We start from the raw sequence: 18625 nt of genomic DNA on the forward strand, positions 1-18625 counted from the left end.
TTTGTTCTGCAGACTTTTTTCAATCAAAGATGCAAATGAACCTATAATTATGCATGCTTTGATAGGCTTATAGGAGGATTTTGTACAGTATCTGAAGACTTTGTATTAAAAATAATCTCAATTTATAAATTTGATATTAGCCAATCTTTTAAACATGTCCACTAAAATATTCTACTTAAAATGGCATGTAATTAGCCAACGTCTAATTGTTTTGTATGTCTTTAGTCCTTCACATTATTTTTTTTATTTTGGGATTATTATTATTATTATTTTGGGACAACCTTTCTTTTCCTTTACACATTTCTGGTGTATCTCTAAACCAGATCTAGTCCAAGAAGGTATGCTTTTCAAATTATTTCTGTATTTTCAAGAATTTAGGTGAATTTAGATACTTACCTACATCATACAGCTTTGAAAAGGTTGCCTGCATTTGACTAATGCATATGGCTAGATTCTGAACCATGACAACTGCACAATGGGCACTAAACCTCCAGAAGGAGTTTCACGGACACTTTCAAAGGCAGAGTTTGAGAAATCAGCTTCACTAGTATTATTCAATGTGATTCTCATTCATCTATTGTTACAAGATTTAGGAAGAAATGAGGCACCTAAGCCTATTTCTAGTGTAATGAAAAGAACATAAGGCACAGTAGTTGGCAAGAAAAAATGCTATGAATATTGGGGAAGTTGTAGGACTTAAAATGGGGATTACATTTAGTGTAGTAGTGTAGAAATGATACAGTCATTTATCTTTTTTTTTTTTTTTCCATTTTAGCTATTGGAAATAAAAGCTGTATGATACAACTAAACAAAAAAACTCAGTCTTGAACATTTTATGAGGGGAAGTACTTCTGTGATTTCCCTGTCTACTGCTGTGAAAAGTTTTTGCTCTTTTCTGGATTAATTCCCTGTGTTGAACTTTGTCATACAAAGAAAATAAAAAAATAAAGCAGATGTTTACAGTGGAAGTGCATGTTGTTATACAGATTTCAGAGACAAAAGGCCAAAATCATTCTTGATTTAATTTCATTGTCTACAGTGAAAAGCTAATTGGATTCATTGCTACCAGACTCAGTCAGTATGAAGATGAAGTATACATAACTTCGTTTATCTGTGTGTCTTTGATGGCAATGCAATACTGATTTAAGTGATGCCAACTAGTTCAGTGAGATCCCGGTTTCCACTACATTAAATGGCTGCCGTGGGCCTGGAATTGTGTCAAGTTAAGAAGGGCTAATAATTAGTACCTCGTTCCTCTTACATTTGTCCCAGAGCCATTACAGGAGTAAGAAGCACCTTCTTTGCTCAACCATCCTTCCAGAGCTACAGGACTTAACGCTGCTTTTGAGACATGTAGAACAGAAAATATCTTAGAGGCTGAGAAAAACCTGAGAAAAATGCTTCGTTCATTTTGATGGAGGCATGCAGGAATATTGGCCCAGTGTTACGCCAAAATTGCTTCGTCAAAGTGCTTGATGACTGTGGTAGTGTATCCCACAGCTGCCTAGCAGGTTTAAAAGCACAATTTGATTGCTGAAGCAGTTCATCCTATTCAACACACACAAATCCCAAGAGAGACAGCAAACATACACCAACTGCTACAGATGTACCAGCCCTCCAGGCATTATATATGATATCGTATACTCACCAAGGGCTTAGGCGGAACTTTGCTTTTTTGTCTTTTCCTCTAATGGAGGAGGGTGTTCCCAGCAGTCGCACAGCTGTTTTGTTACTAAGAAGGGTGAGAAAGGGACAAAGTCTTTGAAACAAATTTCTCTTAATTTCATGTAAAGGTCTTAAATGTGTCCCCTTTAGGAGCAGTTTCCTTAGGCTGTGGCGCATATGTGGAGATTTTGCTGCTTTGACTCGTCACACTGCCTCTTCTGCCAGTCAGCCCTTATTCTCTTGCCACAGCCTCCTTGCTTTTTTTTTCTTCACCATCTCCTTATATCATACCCTCTTTGAGGCTCCTGCTTGTATCCCTGAATGCTCCTTATTCTGCCTATGGCCTCCCACTCCTTCCTGATTTAGCTCCATACCCTCTGCTCCATTTCCTCTCTGACATAGCTCTGCACTTATTCTCCTTTCCCCCGACTTTCTCTAAATTTCTATCATAACACCCCTCCTCCTCAGGGGGACAGTTATTCTAGTGTCATCATGTTTTGGGGTTGGTGTTTTTTTTCCCCAAGCATTAAGCTAAGCAAGCTTTCATTATTGCCATGTTATGCTCTAGAACCATTAAGTTCTTCCTTTTACACGGGAGCTTTGAATGCTATCACTGGCCATGTGTACATTTCTTTTAACTATGGAGAGAGGAAAATCATCTCTGTGAGCGAGCCTAAATTAAGTTTCTCATCTTACCTACATTTCTTTTTCTGTTAAGTGTTTTTGTGACAGAAGCAGCAAAACAGAAGGAGTAAGATCCCTGGTTGCCAGTCATAGAATCAGAGAATGGTTTGGGTTGGAAGCGACCTTAAAGACCATCTAGTTCCAACGCCCGTGCCATGGGCAGGGACACCTTCCACTAGACCAGGTTGCTCAAAGCCCCATCCAGCCTGGCCTTGGACACTTCCAGGGATGGGGCATCCACAGCTTCCCTGGGAAACCTGTGCCAGTGTCTCACCAACCCCACAGCAAAGAATTTCTTCCTAATGTCTAATCTAAATCTACTCTCTTTCAGTTTAAATCCATTACCCGTCATCCTACCACTACACTCCCTGTTAAAGAGTCCCTCCCCATCTTTCTTGTAGGCCCCCTTTAAGTAGTGAAACTGCTTGTGTAACTGCTTCTGGAGCCACAACAGTGTTTCTCAACCACTGACTTGCAACCAGTGGGTTATCTTTCCCGTTCCTTGAGCCGAGTCGAATGGATGGCACGGGTGAGACTGCTCCCTTCCTGTATGGGGCCTTTTGGCAAACCCGTAACAGCTAGCTGCTCATTGCTGCTTCTTCTAAACTAGAAATATCACATATAAACTTTGTGTTTATTACCGAGCCAAAACTTACTTGTGCTGGGAAACACACCGTAAGGGTTTTAGGTAGTTCTTGAAGCAGGTCCACAAGCCTCTGCCTTAAAGCCACACTATCGACAGGTAGCAAGGGGAAGCTTTTCCCTCCTCAAGGTCCAATGCTTAAAACAGACCTCTCCATCTATTCACTTTGCTGGGGATCCACATCAGCACAGTGGATGCTGGCATTCATCTAAGGTGAATTATTTAGATGATGTTTTCCAGGCAATCAAAGCTTGAAAGACAATGAGAATCTCCTTAAGAATAGCTTTGCCTGAACCGCTTGTGTTCTGCTAATTGTTATTTACGCTTCAGGGATTTTGGGAGCATGACAATTGTTTGGACTTGACATGTCAAACAACACAGTTACCAAATAGGAAAGTTGGTTGTCTGGGGTTTTTTAAAGGAAATAAATAAAGTCAGTGGCTGTCAGGACTTCTAATTCTGAGCTGAGTTTGTTGCTGATTTTTTGTAACTTCAAACTTGGTTTAGATTAATATTATATGTTATTTCAAAGAGTCCCTTATAACTAACTCTTCATACTCCTTTTGCTTTATTATGTAGACCTCTTAAAACCACCTGGATAATTTTTCTATTTGATATACAGTAAGTTGTCTGTATGTGTGTGTGCCTATACACAAAAACACACACTTTTCATTCCAAAGAAGTGAAAGCATGGTACAAGCAACTCAAGGTTCATTTCCTTTCTGATCAGATGAAACGTTTCTAAGAACAAAAGTATGCTTTTTTCAATGTCAGGCAAAGATCCACGTCTCACCAGTCAACGGGACGATTCGCCCACTGGAGGTGCCTGTCTCTCACACACGTGTCTGCAGAAGGAGCCCAGGCACTGGGATTGAACTGGATGTCTGCCTTTTTGACTGCTAACTCCATAGCCTCAGGGAGCCTCTGAGAGGTAGAGATAGACACTCAGTGGGATTTTTAGCCATGTATAAACTGAAGAGGACGCACTGATCCACCGGCATTTTCTGCAAGGCAGGAAACTTGCCTATAGAAGTTTGGAATAGCTCTGGTAAGACAGGGGCATAAGGAAGGCAAAGTCTGCAAGGAGAGATCATTGCTTTGTTAAGCAAATTGATATTGGAAAGAGGTATCTCAAGTGTTTATAAGTTCCAGTTTCATTGTAGACCTGAAAAAGCTCTTTATTTGCAAGAGCATGCCTGCTTTTCCCAAGAGTGTCGTTCATCTGAAAGAATATATCATCAAAAGATTCTCAAGTGTTTGCACGAGCCCCTTTTAGGTTAGTGTAAACTAGCAGAACACCTCTGCTATAAATTAATACCTCCCCCCCCTCGAATTTATTAGTACCAACATGAATACAGCCCAAAGGATTTGGCATCTCATTATATGTAAAACCTCTGTCAGCAAAAACTAATTGTATTGAATTATGTTTTCATATAGGTTTGCAGATGACATCAATTTTGAATGTGGTCAAGTAGGTCTTTTCAAACTTCTTATACAATAAATTGTTTGATTTAATTAATTTTGTTCTTCTTGCTTCCTAAAGCAATGGGCTCTCACGCTTTGTTGTGAAAAGATGCAGATACATTCACATACCATTGTGCTGACATGTCATGAGAAGCTGAAGGAAACATCACACGTGCATTTTACACAAGCTATGTAGGCTTTGTATCACAAATGGAGATATAATGTATCTGAGGCAAACAGCTACCTTTATAAAAAAGCTGTGGACAAGGGCCACATTTTCATTATCAAGTTTCCGTTACCTAGTAGCAAAAGTTGGGGTACGGTTCCCATGCAAGCACTATGGCCCAGCGTCCCCAGTGTGATACTGCAAATAGAAATCAGTCCTAAAATATCCAGTGAAACCACAGTGTTACTTGTTAAAATCTCTCTGGAGCAATGATTCTTCCATAAAATGTGTTTCAAAGCAAAAATCAATTCAGCACATTTACTATTTTATACCCTCAAGTAGTATCTTTTGAAAGCCTAATTTAAAATCAAAATATGCTATGTAAATTCTCTGGTATTAATTCAATGTTGGCATGTGAAGAGCTCTTTAGTTTCTTTGGAAATAAATCCTTTCAAAGGCAAAACTAAGAGAGTACTAAAAAAGTCTGAAAACAAAACTGTAAATCAAATTCTTCATTGCCATGCAAACATCCCAATCATTTCCACGTCTTTTTTTTTATTGCTCTGGTTTTTCTCCACCAGAACTGACCTCTGTGTGGAATTGTGGGGAAAGATTATCAGGTTTTCAAATTATCAAAAAATTGTTGTGAGGCAGAAGTTCTCTGACTCTTACAAATTAGCAATGTGCTGATGCTGTTTTGGCAGGACAGCTTAGAGTATTGGCTTGTATGAAGCCGTGGAGTTCAGAGAAGCTTCCAAATGTAATCCTTCAAAAGAAGAGAGATTTTTATAAGAGTCTTAATCTATTTAGTACATAGTTATTATTCATTATTCACTATTGATAGCATCTGTCCACTGCTAGACACTACCCATGCAAACATAACAGACATTCCTGGCAGGAGCTGTTTATTTCTCTAATTGTCTGCTGAAGAGACTATAAAAAAGTAGTCATTTAAAAAATATATGTTTTAAAAATTAGCTTCTATTTGGTGTAATTGACATTCAAGATGCCTTCTTTAATTTTAATTGAACACAGAGATTTTCATCCTGTGAATCACTGTATAATAATGCAGCTCAGATGTTACCATGTTGCACATTTCACTGCCAAGTGCATTCATTCCCATGTATGTATATTAGTCCATTTTATATAGAAATACATTACATGCTTATACATCCTTTGGATAAAAGGTATAAATAAGTAACGAACAGTGCCAGCTAGCACTGCCCGTAAGAGTGTCTCATAGCTATTCCCATGACATTTCTTAACTCCCTCTTTAATTTACTTCAGGGTTTTCTGGCTGTACCAACTTACATCCATAAATATCACTTAAACGTCCAGTAAAATATTTAACCATGTAACTAAGGAACTAATGCAGCTTAGTGTAAATGACATGGTCCAGAACCACCATCCTTCGGTATCACAGTCACGGATGCTCCAAATCAGCATATTCTTTGAAAAGCAGAAAGTTAGAGATTCATCTTTAATGGTTATATGTGTTTTTATCGTACTAGCTAGATTAGGCCCTTACTCTTTCAGCAATACCAGCTATGACCATTAGACCTCTCCATCAGAGGCAGGGATTTGAGATTCTAAAAGGCTCTGAGTACTGCAGATTTTCATGGCTGAATCATTTGGGTTTGGGGCCATCTACTTTTCCAGGTCTCACCACAGCATCCGAGATCAGAGGGTTCGGAGTTGCCAGTTATTCTGTGATATGACCTTAAGGCGAGAGATAGCATCTATCTTCCATCAATGGCATAATCTTAATTTAACCTAATATCAATCACTTGTAGGCAAGGGGACCTGGAAGCACAAAGATGTAGATATAAAAAAATTCCATTTCACAAATCAGAAGAAAAATTTCCTTCAGCTGGTGGTATGGTCCTCCGAGCCAGCTCCAGGCTTCTCAGAAGAGGAGACAAAAATCTGTTATACTACTCTGAGGCTGAAGCCAGCCAGAAGCCTCTGGCTCCTGCTACAGAAGAGGAATAAGCACAGTTTGGACAAGGAGATGGAATGAAAAGCCGTAGAAACCCTCAATACATGGCTTTGTTGCTCCAGATACCACCAGAAGAGAAGAAGAGAAATGGCAGCTACCATTTGTCCCAGGAGTAGGAGTACATACCCTCTCTTAATTTCTGGGGTTTTGGTGCCTCCAGCACTTGGCCATCACAGGCAGCTTTACCTGTTCCTAGAGCCAACTCTTAGGCTCTACCTACACTGCTAAATAAAATGGGAAAAGTGGCACAGCCCACCTGTGAGAGCATCCATGTGTCTAAAACCATAGTTACCCGAAAATAAGGTTGCCTTGTCCATCCTATGCATTTAGAACAGTCTATGGGCCATGCTTGGGGCATCGCACATCCAGGCTGTGCCTCGCTACTGGGTGGAAGAGTGCCACCAGACACAAGCGAAAACCCTGCCATGGAAAAACTGGAGAAACATTGCAGTAGAAGGTGTTTCAAAAAATTCACGTATTGGACACTTTGAGATACCATTTAGTGACAAAATCCCTGCCCCACAAGACTTAAAATCCTAATGTTGTATGGAAATCTGAGGTGAGACTGAGCAGAGGAAAGAGGGCAATAACACGAAGAAAAGTACTGAGCCGTGCCTGGTTGCTGAGGAACAGGGTAGCCGACCTTGCTCTGGGACTCTCTTGAGTTTGGGAACTCGGACGTTTGGAGAGCTCTGCTGTTTTGTGTAGACTGCCGTGGGTAGACCTGTGGGGAAAAAATGGAGGAATGCAAGAGGAAGGTGCTAACTGTGGCCTGGGTAGGCAAAGAAACAATCCAAAACTGGTCTGTGTCCAGCGCCTTAGAAGAAACTCCTGCTCTAGGAAGGGCATGTAACATGACAGATGTACTTCAGAGCATCAGGTATCAGAAAAAGGCTGTACTGCTTTGACTACTGCCATCTCACCCCATGGCAGAGACTGTCGGGTAAGTACCAGATGTGACAGTACAGTGTTTCTGTACGTTGAGCTAAAGGCTTAAACTGAAGGACGTGGGAGGTAACACCTGCCATGAACTGACAAACAAGAGGGTTACCCAGCTTTGCCAGTCAGGGATACCCTGACCTAAAAGGAGGACTGGGTAAAAGCGGTGCCAGTGTTGCTGATACGGAGGGGCTGCGACAGGCTGAGTCTCTGTATCGCTGAGGCTCAGCAAAGTGCAGCCGTTGGTTTTCAGCCTGCACCATAAACGTGAGGACTGGGAAGAAACAAACACACAGCTAAAATTAAAGACCAGGATAGGGAGATCGATAAGTAGTGTGGGGCTGCAAGAAATCTTGGTGGGTTTTGCACAAGGATTTAATACGATGTGGTCATCTCTAGAGGGAAACGAGGCTGGGGCTTATGGCAGCATGTATATAAGGTATGTCCTAGAGCGCAAGGCATTTCTTTCAACTAACCCTTTCTTGGCTCATGCATGTCCCTGGAGCAGAGGTGGAGTTAGGGAAACAGAGGCTAAAAGATGTTGGATTTCATAAATCAGACAACTGTAGGAATCACGTAATTTCAGTGTGATCATCGTTCCCCTCCTCTCCTCCCTCCTCCCCCACACTGCCGCCCGTGCAGGAGGCCAGGGGCTGCAGCCCCGGCCCGAAACAGCTCCCTGCCCGCTTCCTCAGGCTGCGGGGCTGCATCCACGTCTCTAGGGCCCTGCCCTCTCTCACCGACACACGCTGAACTCGCCGACACTCTCTGCAGAACCAGGTGAACCCAAAGGAGAGCAGCATTTCCCAGGGGAGGCCACGGGAGCCAGCACGGGCGCACGTGTTGCCCGGCAAGCGGCAGCAGGGGCCCAGCGCTGGGCAGGTTTGGCTGGAGCTCCCGCTGCCCAGCGAGGCCGCCGAGCCGGCTGTGAGCACAGGCGGTCTGAAGTCAGCCTAATGCTCTCCAAGCGACAGCCGGCTCAGAGCTGCTCCGGGGGAGGTAGCCGCTGCCGGTTAAGACACTTCACCCAAGGTGGTGCAGGGTCTCTTTCTTCCCCGTGCTGTGCAGGGAGCAGGTACGAAGGTAGGGGATACCTTTGCCATGGCCAGCAGTGCCCATCAGCTCAAGGAACCCCAGAAGCCAAACCACAGCGTATCACCCCGTGATATCTGCTACCTGGTGACTGCCTGCACGGGGGTAGAAAATGCTGAACTCCCACTGACAAATGCACCAGACCCAGCGCTGGAAGTACCATAACAGAGATTTACAGAACTGCCAATATATTGCCAGCTTTGCAGGGGGTCGACAGCCTGCACCCCATAGCCTGACACACATAGAGAAGTCAGAGTACCAGATTTCGTCAAGCAAGGCAGACATATCATTTACAAACCAAATAGTTTTACTGGGAAACAGTCCCTCTGCCAGCAAACCCACAGGACATCTACAAACTTCCCTATGCAATTTAGTAATATTGGACGAGGGGCGCTGGTTACATGTATTTTGGTGATAAAGACTATTTTTGTCCTGCTGCTCTTGCAAGAAACGGGGAAAAAAAAGCTGGTTCAGGGTAACAGACGCCCTTAGTTTGCAGTTTCTGCTCTTTCATGTTTGATAGATCTACTGCCAGTTCAGCTGGGGAAGAGTTCATCCATGCTATCCGAATATGGCTTATCGGTTTCGCGTCTTTGTGGAAGCCTCGTGCTGAGTGCATGACATCTCTGCACGCCTGCAAAGTCATCCTATCTCTAAGCTAAGATTAGAATTTCAAACAAAACTTATTAGGAAGCAGGGTTTTCTGAAAGGGCTGGCCACGGCTATAATGTGGAAATTTTAGATCCTTGTCTAAGCACAATTATTTAATCCTTTTTTAGATAGGCATAACTGTAAAGTGAATATCAGTAACTTTTGTGGGTGGAGGGGAAATGAAACAGCAAGAAGGGAGACGCAGGATGGGCCGTAACAAAACTGGGCCCAAACCTGCCATCAATTCTGATCATTTTTTGCCTGAGAAGGCTGTGTTCACAGCACTCAGACACTATGTTCCTTACAGAAAGGGTTAGGAGACATTTTGGGAGATTTTCCCAGCTATTACTTAAAACTCAGACTTAAATGTGCATGTGGCAACCAAGCAAGTATTTAAAAGGGCAAAGGGGAACATTTTTAGTAGCTGTCACTCTCCGGAGCATATTCATACACTGTAACTTGGGGAAGCGAATGCCGTGCTCAAAATCATGTCTCATAATGTTTAACCAGGAAGAGGGAACAGTTCTGGTGCTCCTGATCTTCACATCCCAGCGGTCGTGGCCCAGCAGGCTTCCTCAAAGCTAAGCTCAAGTGTAAGAGAGGAGGAAGGCATCCCCTCCTGCGAGGGGGAAGTTATTTCGGTATTGGACAGGTGGAGATGGAAGAATGGGATTTTATGAGCACTTTTCTTCATGCGTGATGACGGGGAAAATGATCAATAACCTTTATTCAGTCACACTGGGGTTGTGCCAAGATTATTTGTGTGTGTTTGGGGAGACCCCGTCCTATCTCAGCTACAAAAAATCAAGCCTCTGCATGGTGCCCAGTTAAGGGGGAGGAAACCTCCAAGCAAGTTAGTGGGGAACAAGAGGGGCCGAGAGGTCATCGGGGTCTCTGACAGTACCAGTGCTGGCTGCAGTTTCTGTCCCACCTGACCACCTTGAGGAAGGTCCCTCCTTGCTCCCACCCGCCCTCGAAGATGATTGCGATCCATCTTGCCAAACAAGCCGCTAACCCACGCGCTAACTTCATGTCAGACAGTCCCAGCCGCTGCCAGCAGAGACGGGGCAAGGAGCACACCAGCAGCTGCAGGGCCTTGGCAGAGACAGAAGGGGCTGAGGCTGAGCCCAGCCCCCATGGTGGCTTATGCTCTAAGGTGGCGAGGAAAGAAAAGTGACATCTCTTGGTGTTTCTGTGTCCTTGTTTATAAAGCTGTGGATTTCCATAATAACTTTGGAGGAAACTCTACAACTGGGCATGTGACATGAGAAAATTTGTGTCAGAAGCAAAATAATATAATCCAAGGATTTTACGAAAAAGAAAGTGGGTTTCCACCCAGTTCCCAGACATTTCTTTATTTTTTTGACATGCAGCTAGCAGGCATACTGGTGAACATCAATCTTCTTTCTAGCCCTAGCACAGAACAAATACTTCATAGGAGCTAAAAGGGAGAAAGGAGTAGAAAAAGGAGAAGGAAAAGGAAAAAGTAAAGGAACTTCTTTGCATGTGCATTAAAACAGTTATTTCCAATAGTTACACCCAAGTGAGATGCACTTTTGGAGACTGCATCAAGAAAATTAGTCACCCCCAGACCAGTCTCTGCCACCCCATTTGTAGCTGCACAATGTCCTGAGTTCTGCAAACCCAGCCCATAAAGTGCCAACGACACTGATCCTGCAGATACCCACCCAAGTGACTTTATGTATTCGTACTCAGAGTCTGGTTAGAATCTACAGGTAATTGTTTTAGATCCCGATTTTTCAGGCTAGAGCTGGACATCTGCCTGATTTTGTACACAAATGTTCAGCTAATTGCCTAATATGACTGGGACTTAGAGTCTGTCTCTTTTCTGACTACTGGATATCTAAAAGTTTCCAGGAATCACTCATCTATTTAAAGTTGAGCACGTGCATGTGTTTGACAGGGTGGATATCTTCAAGCTGAGGATTACGCTGCCTGTCAAATGCAACTTCTCAATTTTTCCAAGCCTGAATACACTTAAAACCTTCCTGACTGCAGCAGGTCTGTCAAAAGTTTCTTTCTTTCCCTAGTTTACAGAGAGAAGTAAGGTATTAGGTTCTGTATAAACTCCATACCATATGGGTCACTCACTTGAGTGATGCACAGAAAACTTTAGAAACCTCCCTACTTTACACACACACGTATTCCTCGGGCATGGAGGAGTTAATCCGACACAATGGAATCTCTGCACTTTGCTTCATTAAAATCTAAATTTAGATCTTTTCATAAAGTTGATGTACTGTTTATTCTTCCTACTACAAACCCTAAGACTTCGGAAAAAAAAGCTGCAATTTCCAAGAATGCAAGTTTCCATTAAACACGAGAGCCAAAAGCGTAAACCTCGACCTGTGGGAAAAAGAATGAACTCCTGCGATTTCACGGTTTGCTTTTTGCCAGCGTGTGTCATTCCTCCTGTACCCCTCCCATACACGAATCCCCATCTGCCGACGACCGTTTCACCAGCCGAACGTTGTAACGGGCCCGACCCCGTGCAACTGGTGACAAGAGTTGGGAGCCATAAAAAGGGGCTGGGTTGTTGGTCTGCGGGGTGTTGTTTTCTTGCAGAAACAGGTAATTAAGTTTGTCAGAAGCGGCAAAGGCCATGCGGTTCTGGCTTCAGCCCTCCAAACGCTTACGCACATGCTTCGCTTTCTGCCTGCGAGCTGTCTCGGCGACATTCGAGGCGAGATCAAACGAAAACGCGCAAGACTTGGCTTACCGGGGGAAGCCAGCAGCGCGCCGCGGCCCTGCCGCAGCCGGGGGTCGGCTTTGCGTACCCAGGCACAGCCCCCTCCCCAACCGCAACGGCATCCGCATCCAGCGCCAGCGTTTTGCTCCTCCGCTAAATACGCCGGACCCAGACTACAATGCCCCATCACCCCACCTGCCCCCGGTACCGCTCCGCGCAAGGAAGCGTGTACCCGTGCGCCTGCGCCCTGCTCCGCACCGGCCAGGCCGGGCTGCCCCGCCCCGCCCCGCCCGGCCCCGCCCCGCCCCTCCCCGCGCGGCCCCGCCCCGCCCCGTCGCGCAGCGGGGAGCCCCGGTTGAGCCCCGCTCTGGGTCGGGGGGTCCCTGCGAAGCGGTGGGGGTGGGTCGGGCAGCCCCTGCCCTCCCTCCGGTGGGACGGGCCAGCCGGCGGGGAGCTGCGGGGAGCCGGGCTTTCTGTCACCCGTTTGGGGACAAAGTTTGGGAATAAAGGGGAGGTTTTCCCCGCCTGCTCCCGGGAAGGCGGGAGCGCTGCGAAGGGGAACTGCGACCGCCTGCTCCGCGGAGTCCCGTTCCCCGCCTCCCGCGCCTCCAGCTCGGCTCCTTCTGCTGATGCTGGCGGGGGAGCGGGTGGGGGCTTTCGGCCGGGCTGCTGCCCGCGCTGCGCGGCGGCAGCCACGAGGAACGAGCCCCCGCGGCCTCCCCGCACGCTAGCCTTGCTTCACGCCGAGAAACCTGATTCTCCGGGCCCTGAAGGATGCGAATAACTTAGTGCTCCGCGTCGCGGTACCCACCTGGGCACGGCCATCTCCTGGAGAAGCGGCCCGAGGAGCCGACCTGCGTCGTACGTCGTGTGGCTTTACACCAAGTTTGCGAGACTGCTCCGCACCTTCCCCTCCTGCAAGGAGTGTCCAGAGAGCGCCTTCCCTTTCTGTTGCGAGCCGGTACCGCTTGCTCGTCTAAAAACGATGGTCTGAAAGAGGGAGGGCGGTTGTAGAAAAAGTAGGCAGACAGTGACATTTAATGTAACGGTTGTTGGTGCGTGGTACCTGATCGGGGCTTCTTGCTGTAGCGCGTAGGTGACAAATCTGACCAGGTTCTCTCTTTTCGCAGGGGAGAGTGAGCCCCGTGGAGATGCACTAGAGGGACCACCCCCCGTTTCACATCTCACTGAGTGGACTATGGTGGCAGGAAGATGTTGGCTCGGAAGAGTATCATCCCTGAAGAGTATGTGTTGGCACGGATCGCTGCCGAGAACCTGCGGAAGCCGCGCATCCGAGACCGGCCACGCAAAGCCCGCTTCATCGCCAAGAACGGGGCATGCAACCTGGCACACAAAAACATCCGCGAGCAGGGGCGATTCCTGCAAGACATTTTCACCACCTTGGTGGACCTGAAGTGGCGTCACACGCTGGTCATCTTTACTATGTCCTTCCTGTGCAGCTGGCTGCTCTTTGCCATGATGTGGTGGCTGGTGGCTTTTGCCCACGGTGACATGGACCCAAGCACAGAAAGCACTGCCAACAGCACGAAGTGGACGCCATGCGTGACGTGTGTCAGGTACAGTACGGTCGGTGGGATGAAGAAAGGGGAGGAACGGAGCTGCCTGCTGTCCTGCCAATGCCTGAAGTGCAGCTTTTGGTTTACATGAACCGTTGCGTTTGGTTGAGACAGTTGAAAAGTGCAGTGTTTTCCTCTACGTTACGTAAATTCAGCAAGCCTTCTGGGCTTGGAAAATACTGTACTGTAGATTTCTTTGATTCCTTACAGGATCTGAAAGAGAGGGAGACCTGCTGCTTTTCATGTGTCTCCACACTCTGTGGGTAACATACCTTGCCTGTCGAGATAAGAGCCTGCTACAAGAGTGGGTATGTGTTATATGTATTGTAACGTTGTCTACGGCAGCGGGAGCATCCCCAGCGTGGCGCGAGCCGCGCTGGCAAAAGGTGGCCCCCGAAGAGCAGTGCCTGAGAGGCAGGGCACCAGCCATGGGTGTCAGGCAGGGCTAGCAAGAAAAATGTCACTTAGGGCAAAATTAGATGTCTTTTAAGGTGACTCTCATGAGACAGCTAAATATGGGATGCTCCAAAGTACCTTGATGAAGCCATAGGCCAGCAGTTTGACAGAGGAACAGTTTCCATGGCGTGCATGATGTGCCAGACAGTGAAAGCTTACGGGACTAGTAGGTTAAATGTCACCTGTTAAAGTATTTCACTCTCCATCCCCAAAGCCACGACAGTTTTCAAGGCACTGATAAATTTACACATACATACGCAGAATAGATGAGTGTTTGGTAATTGGAGGCGGGGGTAAGCAATAAGATCGCTTCGTCATCTCATCAGTAAAATCTCTTTTTATAGCACTAGGTTTTTAAGCAGAAAAATCCTGATTCAGTACGGCCAGATCAGCTGGCGTTACACATCACAGTGCTGTGAGGGACTGGGGGAGGGCTGCAGGGTCTGCTGAGACATCCGAGTATTCGCTTCCCTTTTCTCCTTTCTTCTGCACATAGGTTTGAGGCACCTCACCAAGTTTGAATGGACATGGTATCTGGCTCATGAAGGAGCAGAGATTTCATTCTCCCATTGTTTTGATGCCTTTTTGCTAAATGGGGATTTTCCAAGCTAAAGGAAATGGGGATTTTTCCAAGCTAACCTTCGTTGGGCTGGGGCAGGGAGGATGGGGTTTGCTGTCTTATTTCTTTTCCAATAACTGGCCATAAGCAGTCACCCCTTAAATGAGACGTCATGACCCAGCTTGCGCCCGCTGGGGTGTCACCCCCCACGTTTCTGGGATTTGTGGGATTTGTCCAGCCTGAATTGGCGAGTAGCTACACCCCGCCAGGGTCAGCCGGTGGGGACATCCCTCCGCTTGCTTGGCAGCCCCCTCACCTTGGCCCACCCCATGGGGCTCCTGGGCCACCCTGCAGAGCCTGAGCCGGCTGCCGAGGGCTTCGTGCCGCTGGGGCGAGGCAGACCCACAGCCACGGCCCTGCCCCTTGCTCCCTTCCCGTAGCCCCGGCTGCGGCAGCCCCGTGCCGGAGGCTTTTCCAGGACGGACGCTAACCTCCGCTGCAGGGACAGCCAGGAGGGGCAAGAAGAAGCAAGAGCGAATGAATAGGAGTGATTTTCTGGCTTAGCCTACGACAAAGAGCACGCATCGCTCCCTCGTGCGAGTACCTGGGGCGGTTCAACCAACAGCGGCTCAAGTGTCCATGCCTAAGCCATGGAAAATCTTTTCCCCTCATAGTGAAATATTTCATCTTGTTAAATGTGGCTACCGCTTTGGACAAAGTCGTGAAACAGCAATATGATTGCTGACATTTTTTAGGAATGGTGAGTTGTGGGATGTAAAATATACTTAAAATTTCAAAGATATGGTATGCCAAAATAATGACAAATATTCTTTAACCTGCCTTCCTGAGATTTAGACCCACAGATATTTCAGGAGAGCTTCTTGGGTAGGTGCTATTACAGATTTACGGGAAACCTGGTTTTGGAAATTTTAACCAGCACCTAGAACTTGCACAGCACTTGAATTTTTCAAAATACTGCAGAATTTTTTACGTCTCACAGCTCTCTGCCACAGGAAGCAAACATTATCCCAAAGAGGAAAACTGTTAGGGAGCTCTAAGGGAAAGGACTTGGGAATAGTGTGATTTGGAGTTTGTGGCTCTCCACATTGTCAAAATGCTGTACAAACTTGCTGCTTCAGTTACTTTCACTGTAAAAAGGTGGATTCTCTGGTTTTGGTTGGGTTTTTTTTTTTAAGAAGAAGGACTGCTAAGGGAAATCAGAATATCTATTCCACAGAGCTCTAAGTTGTATTAAGCTGTATTAAGTTTAAACCAGAAGCTTCATTCTGCCTGTAACTAAATATTCATGAACACAAGAAATCTTTCCATGGATTCTATTAATTAACTCCTTTGTCCCTGATTTCTCTGAAGTGAAATGCAAAAATAAACCCCTCAATAGAGGAGATTTGCCAAAGATAAAAAAAATAGAAAAGGCAAAAAAAAGACAAAGCTCTTTCAAAGATATCTCTGCAGAGACTGACTGGTTTTCTGAAAGATGAACTTTCTCATTCTACAGAAAATTATCCTATCCTATTTTAATGTCTCCTCACGACCCCAGGTTCACTGAAAATATGGTTTAGGAAAAAAAATGTCTTTAAAAGCAGATTAATTGAAAAGCAAACCAAACCAAATGAATGGTTTAGAACCATCTTCATGGGCAGGATGTATTTTCCGTAAGTATGCATGTATCCATGTTGAGCATGGTGATGCTTCAAATGTTGGTGGATTGCAATGTGTTAAAAGGGTGATTATGATATTAGTTCATATGAGACCCAATGCACTGCAAGTCTACCAGATACACCCCAAGGTACTGATTTCAGACATATAAGCCTTTGGTAAAGGATGTATCTGGTTATAAAAGGAAATTAAAGACCCTGGTATATACAGAGGATATGACATTGTGGACTACCATAAATAAACTATTTTGGAAAGTTTGTGGACAGCATCCTCTGATGTCCAGCACTGTAGCACATTAGGGACATTTGACTTGACCCACACTTCTACAACCCACTTCGGTGTTGAAATGTTCCAGCTCGTCTTGCCACGACAATAAGCTAAACCTAAACTCTGGGTCACGGCATTGTCCTCCTGCCGGGATGTGCAGAGGGGACTGTGGACGCCACCAGCTTCTCTCTCCAACCTGATCCTGTGGGCTCAGTCACAAGGCAAGCAAAGATTTGGGAAGTGTCACAAATCCGGGAGTGTCCCCTTTCCCTCCAGGAAACCCTGCTAAAGAGCGTCACGACAGGTAGTATGAGTGAAATGCTGCAATTTTCCCCATTTCCTTTCCCTGCACAGGCTGGGGGAAGAATCTCAGTGTGCCAGCCGATTGTTCCCCTTTGCCAAAACCACCGCTCTCCACCAAGAGCTTCATGTGCTGGAGAAGGTAGAAAGCCCAGGTGTTACAGCACTGTTGACTAACACAGTGGGCAGCATGTGTTCCTGAACAGAGGATCTAATGAGCTTCTCAGGGTCACCTAGTGTTACAGACGGGCTTTTAGGAGCTCAGGGGTCTTCCCTGTTACCATCGGATACCGCACTGATCATACAAAAACAGAGTCACCAAACATGCAATACTTTTTCGGGTGCTAACAGAAAGCTTAAGTATGTCAGGACTATACAAATAGGTCCTTAAGTTTGTTTCTAGAAAATATATGTTAATAGCTCCCCAGTTTGTGTTCAATGTCCTTAGAGTTAACTTTGTGCAATCTTCTTCTCCAGGTCTTTCACCTCTGCTTTCCTCTTCTCCATTGAAGTTCAGGTGACCATTGGTTTTGGGGGCAGGATGATGACAGAGGAATGTCCGTTGGCCATCACAGTCTTGATCCTGCAGAACATTGTGGGTCTGATCATCAACGCTGTCATGCTGGGCTGCATATTCATGAAAACCGCACAAGCTCACAGGCGGGCTGAGACCTTGATTTTCAGCCGGCAGGCGGTCATTGCAGTTCGAAATGGCAAACTTTGCTTCATGTTTCGAGTGGGAGACCTGAGGAAGAGCATGATCATTAGCGCCTCGGTGAGAATCCAGGTTGTGAAGAAGACTACAACCCCTGAAGGAGAAGTCATACCCATTCACCAAGTAGATATCCCTGTGGATAACCCCATCGAAAGCAACAATATTTTCCTCGTGGCTCCCTTAATCATTTGTCACGTCATAGACAAGCGGAGTCCTCTTTACGATATCTCCGCTGCTGACCTGGTGCTCCAGGACCTGGAACTCATTGTGATACTTGAAGGAGTTGTAGAAACAACTGGCATCACGACACAGGCGAGAACCTCCTACGTAGCGGAGGAGATCCTGTGGGGTCACCGCTTTGTGCCCATCGTCACCGAAGAGGAAGGTGTGTACGCAGTCGACTACTCCAAGTTTGGCAACACTGTCAAAGTGGCGGCGCCACGTTGCAGCGCTCGAGAGCTCGACGAGAAGCCATCCATTCTCATCCAGACCCTGCAGAAGAGCGAGCTGTCCCACCAAAACTCCCTGAGGAAACGCAACTCCATGAGGAGAAACAACTCCATTCGAAGGAGCAACTCCATGCGGAGAACCAATCCCTCCCTCATTGTGCCCAAAGTGCAGTTTATCACACCTGAGGGGGGCCAGAGTGCCTCGGAAACGTGATACACAGCTTTGTGCGAGGTTGGTGGGCTTCAGAAGGAGGAGGAGGCACCTGTGGTGTTTTGTTTAAATTTTCTTTTACTTAAGAAAATGAGAACACGATGCAGAAAAGAACCGTGCAAGAACTATTTATTCTGTTACTTACTGAAAGCACCACCTAATGGCATTAGGAAACACTTTAGCACTTAGTGTATGAATTAATAAAAAATGGCACGTACACTAAAGACAACACAGTTCACTCATGTAACATAATGTGTGTTTATACTTGTTTTAATGGCATGCTAATTTTTTTAATCGTGTTTTTCCTATCAAGGGTCTCTTTTTTATCTTCTTCTTCTGGCTGTCACAAAATGTGTTTTTTTCCCTATGTAAGTGGGTTACCCGCCTGCAGGCAGAAGTGA

At 45.9% G+C, this 18625-nt stretch overlaps 1 protein-coding gene across 1 annotated transcript; it reads left to right on the forward strand.

Annotated features, from left to right (window-relative positions):
- Positions 1-13225: 13225 nt before the first annotated feature.
- On the forward strand, positions 13226-18227 carry KCNJ8 (potassium inwardly rectifying channel subfamily J member 8; the record flags this gene model as incomplete). Its single annotated transcript, XM_082002309.1, has 2 exons — positions 13226-13590; positions 17327-18227. 2 exons carry the CDS (start codon positions 13226-13228, stop codon positions 18225-18227), a joined length of 1266 nt encoding a protein of 421 aa, XP_081858435.1.
- Between the last annotated feature and the right edge of the window lie 398 nt (positions 18228-18625).

This window comes from Phaethon aethereus (assembly GCF_964289735.1).
Source record: "Phaethon aethereus genome assembly, chromosome: 1".
In the NCBI taxonomy this organism is placed as follows: Eukaryota; Metazoa; Chordata; class Aves; order Phaethontiformes; family Phaethontidae; genus Phaethon; species Phaethon aethereus.